Source organism: Desmodus rotundus, unplaced genomic scaffold (genome assembly GCF_022682495.2).
Source record: "Desmodus rotundus isolate HL8 unplaced genomic scaffold, HLdesRot8A.1 manual_scaffold_395, whole genome shotgun sequence".
NCBI classification, from domain to species: Eukaryota; Metazoa; Chordata; class Mammalia; order Chiroptera; family Phyllostomidae; genus Desmodus; species Desmodus rotundus.
Genome location: NW_026527473.1, coordinates 5,080 through 20,069, shown reverse-complemented (window position 1 = coordinate 20,069; position 14,990 = coordinate 5,080). Strand labels below are relative to the sequence as shown.

At 51.9% G+C, this 14,990-nt stretch overlaps 1 protein-coding gene across 1 annotated transcript in view; it reads left to right on the top strand.

Annotated features, from left to right (window-relative positions):
- PRKD2 (protein kinase D2) overlaps window positions 1–13,704 on the top strand; it is a gene marked incomplete at its 5' end in the record, with an annotated part of 31,484 nt that extends 17,780 nt beyond the window's left edge. Inside the window, 8 exon segments of the mRNA XM_024569491.4 lie at window positions 970–1,022; window positions 1,160–1,232; window positions 1,746–1,852; window positions 2,624–2,785; window positions 6,599–6,697; window positions 9,992–10,259; window positions 12,544–12,629; window positions 12,879–13,704. Of these exon segments, the coding sequence (XP_024425259.3) occupies window positions 970–1,022; window positions 1,160–1,232; window positions 1,746–1,852; window positions 2,624–2,785; window positions 6,599–6,697; window positions 9,992–10,259; window positions 12,544–12,629; window positions 12,879–13,091 (1,061 nt within the window).
- Window positions 13,705–14,990: the final 1,286 nt, after the last annotated feature.

The window sequence follows — 14,990 nt, the reverse complement described above, 5'->3', positions numbered from 1 at the left end:
AATATCAGTTGTATCATCCAGTACTTTGACAGCTGAGATGTAGAACATGTGCTAGAGTCATCTGACATGGCCCCAGGAGTGACATCCAAGCTGAGACTGAGAGACAAGGAGGATTTTTAAATTAAGTCCGGAATGGGAGAAAGAAGACATTCCTGGCAGAGAGAACAGCGAGTGCAAAGGCCCAGAGGCAGGAGAGAACTTGCTATACCTGAGGCCCAGCAAGGAGGCCAGTATGTTGGGGACAGAGGACAGCATAGTAGGGCTTCCAAGTCAAAAAGGTAGATGAAGGACTGGAACCTGCCTGATAGGCCATGAAAGGGGCGTGGGCTTCCTCCCGAGGACACTGGGGAGCCATGGCAGGTCTGAGCAGGGGATGGGTGGGGTGAGGTATGGGCTTTAGCGAGATCCTTCTGGCTTCCCTATGGACGGTGACTAGGAGAGAGCAAGACTGGGCAGGGAGCTGAGGGAAGAGGCTGAGGGCGGAGGTCTGGAGTGGAGAGGGAAGGGACATTTAAGTGGCAGAAAGAAGGACTGGGACTTTGGAAATGTCTGGTGCTGGTGGGGTTGGCCGAGGGGCAAGCTCCGGGGAAGAGGCTGGAGTCAGTTTGGACTTTCCCCTGTGCCTCAGTTTCCTCCTCTATGAAATGGGATCAGCCCACCTTGCTTGGTGCTGAGATCACAGGGTGAAATGCTCAGCGAAATCATTTGTGACATTGCTTCTCCAGCCGCTCAGCACATCCCATTTACTCCCTTCCCTGGCCCCGAGAGGGAGGTCTGTATTATTCCCATTCTCCAGATGAGGAAACTGAGGTTCACAGTGGACAAGTCAGTAGCTTGAAGTTGCGCCTTGGATACCCGTTTTGGATCCGGGTGGTCTGGCTCCAGAGGCTGCCTCTGGAGTTATGGGTGAACGTAATCCTGAGCCTGGGGTCCCCTCACCTCTGCCTCTCCCCTCTCCCCTCTCCCCAGGACAGGCTTCTCTGAGCATCTCCGTGTCTAACAGTCAGATCCAAGAGAATGTGGTGAGACCCTTTCCCACACCCCATGGCCCCAAGAATGTCCTTGCACTCCCACACTCTCCCAGCTCTCCCGCCCTCCCCAGCCTCCTTGACCCCCCATCTCCATTTGCACCCTGACCCGCCCTGTCCCCACCCTGCAGGACATTGCCACTGTCTACCAGATCTTTCCGGACGAGGTGCTGGGCTCAGGGCAATTTGGAGTGGTCTATGGCGGTAAGGACACTTCCGAGCTAGCCCAGAGAGGTTTCTGGGGGGTTTTGGGCTCCAGACCTTCCCTTCCGATTGGCCACATGTCACCTCCTGTTCTGGTTAGTTAGAAAGCTAGATCCTGGGGGCAGAAAGTCGCAGGGCCTCCTTTTTTCACGGGGAAAAGCCAATGGACTTCCCCCCTGCCCCCTGGCCCCGGAGTGAACAGGGAGGATAATTCTGTGTTCTGATTGGCCACAGAGCTAGAGCCTAGATTCTGATTGGTTGGAAATCTAGTTTCCCATGTAGTACTTCCCCCTTCTTGGAGCTCTGTCTTTGCCTTCCTTTATTCCACTTCTATTCCCAGGGCCCCCTGCCCCTTACATCTCTCCTGGGGGACCCTTAGAGCCATCTTGATGCCCCTCCATCCACGTTTACCCAATGCTGGCTGTGTCTCTGTGGGTGGGGGCGGACTCCCTCCTGCCAAGACTGCAAGGTCCTGCGCCCCTCATTCCCCAACCCCCTCCACCCCCTAATCAGGAAAGCACCGGAAGACGGGCCGGGATGTGGCGGTAAAGGTCATCGACAAGCTGCGTTTCCCCACCAAGCAGGAGAGCCAGCTCCGGAACGAAGTGGCCATTCTGCAGGTGACCACTGGGGCCTGTGGTCCAGCTCTCCCCTCACTCAGGAAGGGCCTTTCCTTTTCACTTCCTTCTTTCAGGGGCCAAGTGACCCAGTCTGGGGGTAGTCAGGGAAGGCTTCTTGGAGGAGGGAATATGCATGTTGAGACTGAAGGGGTGGAGAAGGTGTTCTGAGCAGAGGGGCCGGCCTGTGCAAAGGTCTGGAGGTGAGAGGGAACATCACATCTTCCAGGAACATGAAGGAGTTCAGGGTTATTAGATGGTTTAGGTGGTGGGAGGCCAGGGAGGACACTGGGGTCACATACTGTGGTCTTTCTCCTGAGGGTACTGGGGAGCTATGGGAGGGCTTTTAGCAAGGAAGGGATGGAGTCAGGTGTGTACTTTGGAAAGATCCCTTAGGCTGCCATTGGAGAATGGGAGGAGAGTGGGGATCCACCAGGTCAGGACTGGGGCAAGAGGGAGGAGGCACAGATTTAAAAGACAGATTCACAAAGATTTCTTCCCATTTTTCCACACTCCACCTCCCTCCCTCCCACAACCCTGGGCCTTCACCAGAGTTCTGTGATGAAAAGTTCTGGACCTGGAGGTGCAGGGCCATGGCTCTGCCTGGGCCTGTGGGAATTCCCTTCCCCGCCCCCAGTGACACCCCCCGGGGAACGAGCTGCTCGTGTAGGGAGCATCCTTCCTCCTGTTTGTTGTCCCCCTGCTCCCATGGCTTGCCCTCTGGGGCCCCAAGGTCATGGGTGACCGGGGCCCTGACCCCCTACCCCACTCCAGAGTCTGCGGCATCCAGGGATCGTGAACCTGGAGTGCATGTTCGAGACGCCCGAGAAGGTGTTCGTGGTGATGGAGAAGCTGCATGGGGACATGTTGGAGATGATCCTCTCCAGCGAGAAGGGCCGGCTGCCCGAGCGCCTCACCAAGTTCCTCATCACCCAGGTGCACCCCTCTGCTCACTGCTGCCCCCCTGCGCAGCTCCCCACACGCCCTGTGGCAGATGTCCCCTCGGAGAGGCCCTGTGTATCCAGAAGCTCAGGCAGACCCTGGGTGGCAGTCACAACAGTGGATAATAGAAAACAATAATAGACTAGTAATAGTAACAGAAAAAAATAATAGAATGATCATACAGTAATTTAAAAATAATAGGGTAATCATAGAACAGATCACAGTAATAACAATAGAAAAATAATAGTATAATAAGTAAAAAATGATAGATGAATAATGATAATAGTTACTATTACAGTCACACGCCACATGGCAACGTGTGAGTCAGCAATAGACCATCTATACACGGTAATATTATAATATTCTACAACGGAGCCGAGAAATTCCCACCACCTAGCGACACTGTAGCGTCATAACGAAGTGCAGTGCGTCTCCTACGCGTCTGTACATTGCTAGTCACGTAGAGGTGGGACATAAGACGATAATGACAATGAACAACTATTGTGTTTTATGTGTCTGCTGCACTTTTTATCATTATTTAGAGTGTACTCTTTCTACTGATAAAAAAGTGCGCCAGAAAACAGCCCGTTGCGTTACACTGGCAACAGCCCGGAACGTCTCACATTCACTGCGTCTTTCCAGCACGTCGTTCTGTTTCGTGTTGGATTAGATCTTACGTTGTTTGGGACAGCAACGCGCTGTCCAGGTCTGTGGCCCAGGAGCCACAGGCCACGCCCCACAGCCTCGGTGTGTGGCGGGCTGTCCCATCTGGGTCTGTGTGCGTGTGCTCTGCTGTGTTCGCGCAACGCCCAGAACGCCCAGCGACGCATTTCTCAGGACGCGTCTCTGTCGTTAGGCGGAGCGTGACTGCATTCTATTTTGGCGCATAGTTAGCGGCAGAACTACCTCTTTTTCTGAACTGTGTCTCCTGATGGGTGTCACCCGATCCCCCAACTGTTGAGCGTGTAGGTTATTCTCACTTTCCCACTCCGGCAAACAGCCGTCTGCACACGTCCATGGACCAACGTTACTGGGTTCTGGTCGGAGAGTTTCAATGGAATACGCTGAAATAGCAGACTCCTGAGTCCAGGGACATGTGCTTTAGATTTATTTCCTTAAACACGTTGCCCAGTTATTCTCTAAAATCCCTTTCAATCTTTGCTCTGACCGACAGAGTTTGAAGGTGTCTCTTTCCTCACTCCTTACTAACTGGCAACAATAAACGCCAGTCCTGCAGGTGGGGAAACGGCACTTCACGTGGCTTCACTTGTCAGTTTAAAAAGCATGGGTGAGCCGGACCCCGTTGTCCTGTTTATTGGCCTGTGCTTTCCGTTCCCTTTTTCCAGTTGGACCCTTGTCACTGCGTTCAGTTCCTTCCTTCCAGATTTGTTTTCCTCTTCATTTCGTGCCTGGCTTTTGTTTGCTCTGGAGAGTAACTTTTACAGTATTACGTGTTGCCTTTCGTGGCTTCTGCATTTCACAGCCTTCCTAGAAAGGCCTTCCCATTGGCTGGTTGCTCACCTGTGCCTGGGACATGTCCTGTGTTGGTGGCAAAGTCCCCTGTGCTGTGTGCTTCTTTATCCAGGCCCAGCACCCTCACTCTCTGAGGCTGCGGGGGGGGGGGGGGGGGGGGGGGGGGGGAGGGGCTCTGTCAGCCTGGCTTGTAGGTGGGGACAGAAGCCCACCGAGGCAGGCTCAGCCAGGCTTCAGGCAGGGAGGGGGAACTGCCTGCCTACAGCAGCTGAGGCAGTTTCTCTTGTCTTTCTGGTCGTCTGTCTCCTCCTCTCTCTTTGCCTGCCCTCTGCTCTCTCTTTCTTTCTCTCTGCAGATTTCTGCTTTCTGCCTCTTGCCTGCCCTACCCCAAGTCCTAGGCTCAGCCCTTCACTTGCTTAGGCCTCACACCCTCCCTTCAAGGTAGGTATTCTGGTAACCCCATCTTACAGGTGAGGAAACTGAGGTGGGGGAGGTTCTGGGGTCTCACCCAAGGTCACAGAGCTAGACAACAGTCCGGTGAGATTTGAACCTGGATCTCTCCAGCTTCCAATACGCCCTCGTTACTCACCACATTTACTAGGGGCAGGAAGTCAGCAAACAGATGTATAAATATATCCCAGGATCTCAGTCGCCCTGTCTGAAGAATGAGGAGGTTGGACCTCAGCAGAGGCTTTTAAGTAGCTGTATTGTCCTTGAAAGTCATCCAGGACAAATATTTACATTCTCAGGTAGAAATTGCAACTTCATGCTTACGTCTCTCTACCTCTAGCGTATTTGGTATCTGAGTTTCACAGAATCGGGGAAAATTGTGGGTCCTACAGGTAAATGCTTACAAATGGTGTCAGGTTTTTGTGTGTCTTTTTTTAATATATCAGCTCACCTTGCCATTGTGGAGTACTCTTGAACTAACAGATAACAGCAGGTGAGGCTTTCTTTGAAACAGAGAAATAATGTGCACCAACAGGCCATCACTAAAACAGTAACCGATAACAAGAGCAGCAACAGCTGGCACACAGAGCTTGCTCTGCGCCGGACGCCATCCTAAGCACTTTATGTGCATTGACTTGTTTAAGCCTCACAGCAGCCCATGGGGATGGCTACTCTCGTCAACCCCATTTTACAGATGGGAAAACTGAGACCCAGACAAGTACAGTGACTTGCTCAAGGCCACAGGCTAGTAGGTGTAGAACCAGTTTTTTTCCACTAGGGTCGACTGGCTGTAGAATAACACCCCTGCCTCTGAAGAGTATAGCATTGGGTATATATAACACGTCATATCGGTATTGTTTGGATTGTTTGGATTAACTGTTTAATGGGTAAAAATTTTTTTAAAAAAATGAGTCACAGCCGGTGTGGCTCAGTTGGTTGGATGTCCTACTGCAAAGCAAAAGGTCACCACCTGTTCAGTTCCTGGTCAGGACACGTGCCTGGGCTGCGGGTACTGTCCCCAGGTGGGGGTGTGTAGGAGAGGCAGCTGATCCATGTTTCTCTCCCTCTCTTTCTCCCTCCCTTTCCCTCTCTCTGAAAATAAATAAATTAAATCTTTTTAGAAATTGTCACACAATAGTACCTCCTTAAAAGCCGCTGCTATATTAATAGTTTTTAAATTTAAAATTTTTTTTATTTATTTATCTTTAGATGAAGGGGAGAGAAGGGAGAAAGAGAGGGAGAGAAACATCAATGTGTGGTTGCCTCTAGCACACCCCCCACTGGGCACCCGGCCCACAACCCAGGCATGTGCCCTGACTGCCTGACTAGGAATCGAACCAGCGACCCTTGGGTTTGCAGGCTGGCACTCAATCCACTGAGCCACAGCAGCCAGGGCTAATAGTTTTTTTTTATCCTCACCTGAGGATATGTTTATTGATTTAGAGAGAGAAGGGGGATTGAGAGAGAGAGGCATTAATGTGAGGAACATCGATTGGTTGCCTCTCATATGCATCCCAACAGGGAATCGAACCCGCAACCTTTTCATCTACAAGACAATGCTCCAACCAACCAAGCCACGTGGCCAGGGCTTCATAGCTCTGTTTTTCATCAAGAGCTTAGCACAAGCCACAGACTCTCCAGATCTTCCCAAACCCACTGTTCCAGTTCAGCCTTTCTAGGATTATGGGTTGGACTCCTATCCCAGGCATAGTGCTGGGGTTCTGAGACTTTTCTGTGGTGCTCCAATGCCTCCTTTGGCCCCCGAGGGCATCTTTAGGGGTGCAGAGAAGGGCATGAGTGGGGTTTGGAGGGCTGGCTGCTGAAGGCAGAATCTGGGGCAGACCCCTTTCCACCTTTCTGACTGGTCCCATCGCCTCTCCTCAGATCCTGGTGGCTTTGAGACACCTGCACTTCAAGAACATCGTGCACTGCGACCTGAAACCGGAAAATGTGTTGCTGGCATCGGCCGACCCATTTCCCCAGGTCAGTTACGTGTCCCCCAGAACTTGGGAAGTCCAGCCCACACTGGTGGCAGGTGGGGTGTGTTGTATTAATCACGATGACAGTGGCTGAAATACAGGCTTGTTTACCACTCATGTACAGTCCAGCATAAGCATTCTGGGGCTGAAAACGTAAGTCACATGGTGTTAGGGATGACAGCTTCTGCTGGCTTGTTGTTCCGGCCTCTCTGGTGTTGCCTGGTCTTCACTGTCCGCGATGGCTGCCTGCTGTGTGAAAAGAAAACAGAAAACAGCGGGGAAAGGAGGAAAGAAACAGGGTAACCCTGGCTGGTGTAGCTTAGTGGATTGAGCACCGGCCTGCGAACCAAAGGGTCGCCAGTTCGATTTCCCGTCAGGGCACCTGCATCAGTTGCGGACCAGGTCCCCAGTAGGGGGTGCTCGAGAGGCAACCACACATTGATGTCTCTCTTCCTCTCTTTCTCCTTCCCTTCCCCTCTCTCTAAAACACTAAATAAATAAAGTCTTTAAAATAATAATGATTAAAAAAAGAAAGAAAGAAAACAGCTCGACCACCTCCTGACTAGGTGAGGAGACCCTACTTAGGGGCAGAGCCAGGGGCGACAGTTGTAACAGCTACAGTGTACTGAGTACCTACTACGTGTAAGGGCCTCTAGTTACAGTTTCTCACTGAGCCCTTCCACATCCCTGTGGCTGTTTTGATTTCTTACCCACATTTTACAATCATGTAATTCATTCCATTTCAAAAGCCAGAGGTTCGTTTTAGTCCACTAAAGCTTACTGTGTGCCTGCTGCATGCCAGGTTCCTAATGTTGGAGCGGTAGGGTCTGTGGTAGATCGAGATATCCCCATCCCTGAACCCCCAAATTGTTCATCTCTAGCAGTGGTTTACATCTGGGGGCGATTTTGCACCCCCTCCCCCAGGGGACATGCGACAATCTTGGAGACGTTTTTGGGTGCCCAACCGTTGGAGGGCAGGGTTGCTACTGGCAGCTAGGAGTGTTGCTGAACATCTGCCAGAGCACAGCCTGGGAGCAAAGGACTATCGCGCCCTAAATGGCAAGGTTGCCGAGCTTGAACCCCTGCTTCTGAGTGATAGTGTCCACCAGGAATCTAACGTGAACCATATTTATCACTTTACATTTTCTAGTAGCCACATTAAAAAAAAAAAATACACTGAAAGAGAAAGTAAAAAGAAACTAGTGAAATGAAAAATTTTTTAAAGGTGAAATAAAGTTAAAAAAATATTTATTTATTTCTTTATTAGAGAGAAGGGAAGGGAGGGAGAGAGAAACATTGATGTGAGAGAGAAGCATTGATTGGTTGCCTCTCATACCCACCTACCCCCTTCCCAACCAGGGACCAAACTTGCAACCTAGGCATGTGCCCTGACTGGGAATCTTAACAGGTGACCTTTAGCATTGTGGGGTGACGCCCAACCAATTGAACCACACTAATCAGGGCACCAGTCACCCTTTTAAAGTGTACAATTCAGTGGCTTTTAGTGTGTTCACAGAGTTGTACAACCGTCGCCACAGTCAATTTTACAACATTATCCTCAGTGGAGTGGCCTATCCTGGACATTTCATACAAATGAAGTATACAATAGTATCACATGTGGTCCTTCGTAACTGACTTCTTTCACTTAGTTAATATTTGCAAGGTTATTTATTTTTATGGCTGAATAATTTTCCATTGTAAGATCTGTAGAAAAGGGTGGACCTTAGACAAGGACAAGATCTCCAAGGTCTGTCAAAAAGGAAAAGGATCTGCCCTGGTCAGTGTCGCTCATTTGGTTGAGTGTCATACCACAAACCTAAAGGTGGTGAGTTCGATTCCCAGTCAGAGCATGTGCCTAGGTTGCCGGTTCGGTCCGCGGTCAGGGAGCGTGCAGAGGGCAACCTGATTGATGTTTCTCTCCCTGTTTCTCCCTGCCTTCCCCTCTCTCTAAATAAATAAATTTTTTTAAAAGGAAAAGGATCTTAGGAAAGAGTACTATGGCTCTCATGTTGGGATTCAGGTCAGGGTTGGGGTGTGGCTGCTTTTGAAGGCAGCAGAGGCTTGGGGCCTCTAGGACTCTGGACTTTATCTGAAGAGCAATAGTAAGTAAGCCAGGCGAGGATTTGAGCAGGGGAGGGACAATACATGAACAGAGGTGGCCACGCAGAGGTAGACAGCAGGGCGGGACCTTGAAGCCAAGTCTTGCTGGCTCCAAAACCTGTCCTAGACTGCCTCCACCAACAGGGAAAGCTGGGCACACACCTGTTGCTGTCTGCTACCGCCCCAACCAGTAGTTTACCTGCCCGGTCCCCTTTAATCCACGAGGAAGCTGGAGAGGAAGCTGCTATTAACATGCCCAATACAGACAACAAAACAGGCTGGGAGAAGTTAGGTCCCTTGCCTGAGATCACCAAGGCTCTGTCTGCCAGACACTGCACCTGACCCTTGACGTGGGCTTACTCTGCCAGTCCCTACAGCTGGCCTTTCATGTAGGGACTCTACGCATCTCCATTGTGTGAAATGGAAAGAAAGAGTAAGACCTGTTCTGCATGACAGGTATAGTGGCTGGGCTCTTATTGTCTTGTGAGGTTTATTTATTTTAAAGATTTTATTTATTTTTAGAGAGAAGGGAAGGGAGGGAGAGAGGGAAAGAGACATCAATGTGTGGTTGCCTCCTGTATGCCCCTCACTGGAGACTTGGTCTGCAACCCAGGCATGTGCCCTGACTGGGAATCGAACCAGCGACCCTTTGGTTTACAGGCCAATGCTCAATCCACTGAGCCACACCAGCCAGGGTTGTCTTGTGAGCTTTAGATGGGTTAACTCGTAGAACCCCTATGACAGCCATTGAGGCAGGTGCTGGTATGCTCCTCCTCCTGATACAGGTCAGGAAACTGAGGCACAGAGAGTGGAAGTCACTTGCCCAGGGTCCCTTGGCTAGTGAGTGGAGGAGCTTGGATTCAAACCAATATTTGATATTCTCTAGAGCACAGGTGGCAAACACAAGGCCCTCAGGCTGAATCCCGCCCTCCACCTTGTTTTATCTGCCTGCCCGGCATTTTGTTTCTACCTGGTGGCAGCACCGAGCTCCTTGCCCCTAGTTAAGGAGGAGTGACATTTATACAGTCCTGAAGTTACATTCGGCCCTTTCTTTGAAGGCACCTGCGAGGCTGCTGTGGCCCCCGGTGAAAATGAGTTTGACACCCCTGCTCTAGAGAACTGTGATGGATGGGTGTGAGACCAGGTGGGGTTTGCATCCTCAACACCTTTTCAGACCCTCTGCCCTTCACCTTGGCAGGTGAAGCTCTGTGACTTCGGCTTCGCCCGCATCATCGGCGAGAAGTCATTCCGGCGCTCAGTGGTGGGCACGCCAGCCTACCTGGCGCCCGAGGTGCTTCTCAACCAGGGCTACAACCGCTCGCTGGACATGTGGTCAGTGGGCGTGATCATGTATGTCAGCCTCAGTGGGACGTTCCCTTTCAATGAGGATGAGGACATCAACGACCAGATCCAGAACGCCGCCTTCATGTACCCGGCTTGTCCCTGGAGCTGCATCTCCGCTGGAGGTGCGCAGGGATCTTGGCATGGCTGGTAGCAAGAGTGGGCGGGGCCACGAGAGGGGTGGACCCTGAAACTGCCTGGGTGGAGCCTAGACATGGGGCGGGGCACTGAGAAGGTCAGTCCTTTAAACTGTGAGGCACCCTGGACCTGGAACTTTGGGGCAGGGACTCAGGGGCATGTATGGAACCAGGGCCCCAGACTCAGGCCTAGGCTGCGTTATGTGGGTTGGAAACGGAGTGCCCAGTAGCGCTAAGACAGACTCTTGGTTGGTGTCTTGGGGCCTGAACTGGGAGTGGCCTTTCTAGGACCAGACCTGAAGGGAGACTGGACCTGAGGAAGCCAAACGGCTGGGGTGCCAGGAGGAGGGGCAGATTCTCCCAAGGTGTTAGCCAGGGCCTGCAGTCTTTGGGCTTTGACCGCAAAAGGGCTTGACTAATTTGCTGGGTGCTGGCGTAGACTAGGGACTGGGGCCTGGGGGCGGGTTTAGGGGCGTGGCTAGAGGAGGGGCAGGGCCATGGAGGGTTTCTGAAGCTGTCTGCAAGCCCATAGACCAAAGTCACAGCTGGAACCTGGGGTGCGGAGAAGTGTGAGCTGCAAGGGGAGTCAGGACGAGGCAGACTTTAGGATGTCTGCAGATAGGGGCTTTGCTGTAGTAGCCAGGTAGTGGCACTGGGCCTTGAGACTTGGCCCCTGCCTTTGTCACTTGCCCGGGAAAGTAAGTCCTGGTGCCCACAATGTTGGGGCGGAGCCAGGTGTGGGGGTGGGCCAAGGGCGGGGCTAAGAGAAGAAGCCCTAAAGAAGTTAGAACATGGGGCAGGTCCTGTAGCCAGGATCTCAGGCCAAGAGGGAGTATGGGAATTTATTCAACAAGGACATGCTGAGTCCCTACTGTGTGCCTGGTCCGGACTGGGCTAGATTCTGGGAATGCCGAGATAAGTTGAAGAGAAGGTTGTTGAGTGGTCTGTGAACAGGGGAGGGGTAAGGCCCTCTATGGAGGGGTGTGACCTCATGGAACAGGGTGGGGGTGGGGCTGACGTGAGGGGTCCACGGTGCAGGAACAGTTGGTGGCGGGCCTAAGAGAGGTAAGCACGAAGCAACGAGCACGTGGATTGACTTAGGTCCAGGAGTCACACTGGAGGCCCTCGGGTTGGCTTCCGGACCTGCTCAGAAGTCTCTCAGTAAGGGTGTCAAGTGTGCATGAGTGAGGTTGAGTGTGGGTGGGTGTGCGTGAGGGAGCCGTGGCGTTGACCAGAACAGAGCGCCCGTGGAGACAGGGCCTGTGCTCGGAGGGGCTCGCACAGTGAGGCCTTTGTCCTTCAAGGCCTCTGATGGAGGAGAGAGCCCCAGACAAGTGCTGGCTTGTCTTGAATGGCTGATACTCGCTAATCCTCCCTTTCTTAGAGAAGTGCCTTGGCCTCTGGGCGTTCTGCGGGAAGCTGGTGACTAACTACCACCCACTCACATTGTTTATTTTCATTTTCTTGTGGACACGGCAGGTGATCTTTGGATTTCCATCGATCAGGGTGACGGGAAGTTTTCGTTTTATATCGATTCATTTTCGCCTTAGAAAGTGAAGTGATTCACAAAATTGTATTGATTTTTACTTAGTCACATGGTTCAAATTTGTAAATACACAAAGGGTGAAAATTCTCTCTCGCTCCTGTGTCTGCCGTTCTTCCCAAAGGCAAGTGACTGTTACAAGTCTCTTTTAGACAGGGGCGGGCAAAAGGAGGTTTACAGTTCTGAGTATGCCAAAGAGAGTTTATTCTTGTATTATTTTATTAATTATTGAATTATTTTCCATTTGAACAACTGTAAACCTACTTTTGCCCCACTCTGTATTATGCAAGCAAGTATGTGGACATAGATTCTCTTATTTCCCCTTTTTACACAGATGGTAGCGTACCATACATGCTATTTTCACCTTGCTTTGTCCACTTCGTATTACATCTTGGACAAATGAGTTGGCTTAAAGAAAAATATTAAGTGAAAAGTAGTAGGTGTACCTGTATGTACCTGCGTATGACAAACTTATGATGGCGCCCTAAGAATGGGGAAACTGAGGTAGAGACTCGAAGGTTGGTAGGATTTAGTATGTGTGTCACACGTGGGGGAGGGAAACAAATTTGTGACTTAATGAGGAAATGGGTGGGTGAGTGATTGACGCAGGTGAGGCTTCCGAGCCACGTGGGCCAGTGCAGAAGGAAGGCCTGGATGGGCAGCAAGTAGGCCGGGGTGGCCTGTCGGCCCTCACCCCGCAGGGCTTGAGCTGTCTGTCTCCCCACGCAGCCATAGACCTCATCAACAACCTGCTGCAGGTGAAGATGCGCAAGCGCTACAGCGTGGACAAGTCTCTCAGCCACCCGTGGTTACAGGTGATGCAGGGGGTGGGGCTGGGAGGAGATCTCATTGGCCCTGTGGTAGTGAAGGGTGTGGTACGTTTCGTTGGATGGGGAACGTGGCTGAGCCTCCCATTGGCTGGGCTGTGGAAGCGGGGTTGGAGCTGCATCTCTCTTGATTGGCTGAGTAGGTTGTGAAGGCTTCACCTTTGGTACCTAGCGCTGGGTCGTTGAGGGCTGCTCTCGGTGCAGCCCCGGAGCTAACTCCTGGTTTCCCGGGCCTAGGAGTACCAGACGTGGCTGGACCTCCGAGAGCTGGAGGGGAAGATGGGCGAGCGGTATATCACCCACGAGAGTGACGATGCGCGCTGGGAGCAGTTCGTGGCGGAGCACCCCCTGCCCGGGCCGGGTCTGCCCGCCGACAGGGATCTCGAGGGGGCCCTCCCACCGCAGGACCACGAGATGCAGGGGCTGGCCCAGCGCATCAGCGTCCTCTGAGGCTCCGTGCCCTCACCCCCGGCTGCCCCGTGATGCTGTCCTCCCTACTCGGGGAGTGGCCCTGTACACCATCCCAGCGATGAACTGCTGTAGAGGAAGCGACTTGCTGCCCAACCTGGATGGGACACGCCGCGGGGGAGGAGCATGGGGGAGGTGCTGGGAGTTATTTCCAAAGTTAATTCTCCAACAATTAAAACGGACTCATCTCTGTCCCCTTGGCCACGGTCTCTGGCCACACGTCTTGTATCGTGGGTATGCTGAGCACCTGGAGGGAGGGCTGCCTAAAAAGCAGGCGGGGGGGGAAGGGGGGGAAGAGGAGAGATGGGTAGGAGTTTTGGGAAGAGAACTAACAGGTGGATAATATAGAGGATTGCCAGGAAGGGAGAGTAGAAGAGAAGGTTTGGAGGTCGAATAGGGAGGAGAGGGGAGAGTAACAGACTGGAGAGTTAGAACTGGAGGAGCGATGGAAGGAATATGACTGGATGGGGAGGGGGAGGACAGACGGAGGGATGGAGGATTTAGAGAAAAAAAAGTAATCTCATGGCTTGTTTGATGCATTTTATATTTGGTGCTGTTATTCCTAATCACAGCTATTAATAACGGCCACGCAAGCACTGAGGTCTGGTCTGTAGTATAAAGCTGACACGTAAAATGTTTGCTACTTTAGATTGAGGTGGTGACTGCCACACTAAATGTGCTCACTCCCTGGTTCATCCATTTGTCACACTGCTGGGTGATGCTGGGGACACAGTGGTGACCAAGACACCCCAGGCCCTACCCTCAGCTGGCTCACCATTTGGTGGGGAGACAGACAGACTTGTCCCTGGACAGTGACGACCCAGAGTGGGCAGGGCAGGGCCGGGGAGCCCCGCAGGCTAGGGCAGCCTACAGCGAGCCTGAGGGCCAGGGAGAACTAAGTCTCCTGAGCTGACTTCTAATCCCTGAGGTTGTCGGCAGAGGGAACATCTCTCCATCTTTGGCCCCTGCCCTCCCGCTCCCCAGTGTCAGCCAGACTCTTGGTCCCAGAGCTGAGGGTGAGTGAAGTGGGAGTGTGCACCAGGGCACGTCCTCTTTGCACCTGGGTCACACTCAGACTTTTACACGTCTTAGTTAAAGACTTCCTGGAGCCAGGTAAAAACGTCCGTCTTTAGCAGGCAATTTAGGCTGGTAGTCCCTGGAGCTTGCTCCTCCTGTCTTCCCAGTTTATATCGATGAGTCCATCTGCTGGTCAGTTCCGGAACTGCAGCTCTTTGATTTGAAAAAGCCGAATGAGCCTCAGTGAAATGACAATCTCGGAATGAACCAGAACACCCTCACGCTGTTATCCAAGCTAACACTAGTGGCGAATGTCCCTTAGACTCAATCCTGAATTCCTCTCCCTCTAGAAGTGATCTAAGATCTAGAAACAGAGAGACAAATCCATCTCCAAGGCCAGGCCGGGCTAGGAAATATGCGGAAACCCGCCACTAGATTTAATATCCTGAGATCAGAAATTAGAGACGTTATCTGAAGAAAAAAAAAAAGCCCCAATCAAAGAATTCCGTGAGCCAGCCCAACACGATGAGGATGCCATGGTAGACAAAATCAAATCCACACACCATTTAAGGTCCTACAACTTAAAACAAACAAAAAAGTCCATTTTTGCAGGGCCATCAGATACCACAAAACCTAATCTTGATAGAGACACATGTAGACAGTATAAAGGGACACTGGACTTGAGACTGCCCAGTTTTAAAATAAAAGGAATTTGAGCCTAGGATTGTCTCCCCAACGACTCCCTTCCAGCAGACTTTCTTCCCTTGCCCGTGAATACCACCCAACCCTCAGGAGGAAGTGACCATCCCCATTAATGGACTTGCTGCCACCGTTTTGATAGATCCCAGGGCCACCCCGCCCCCA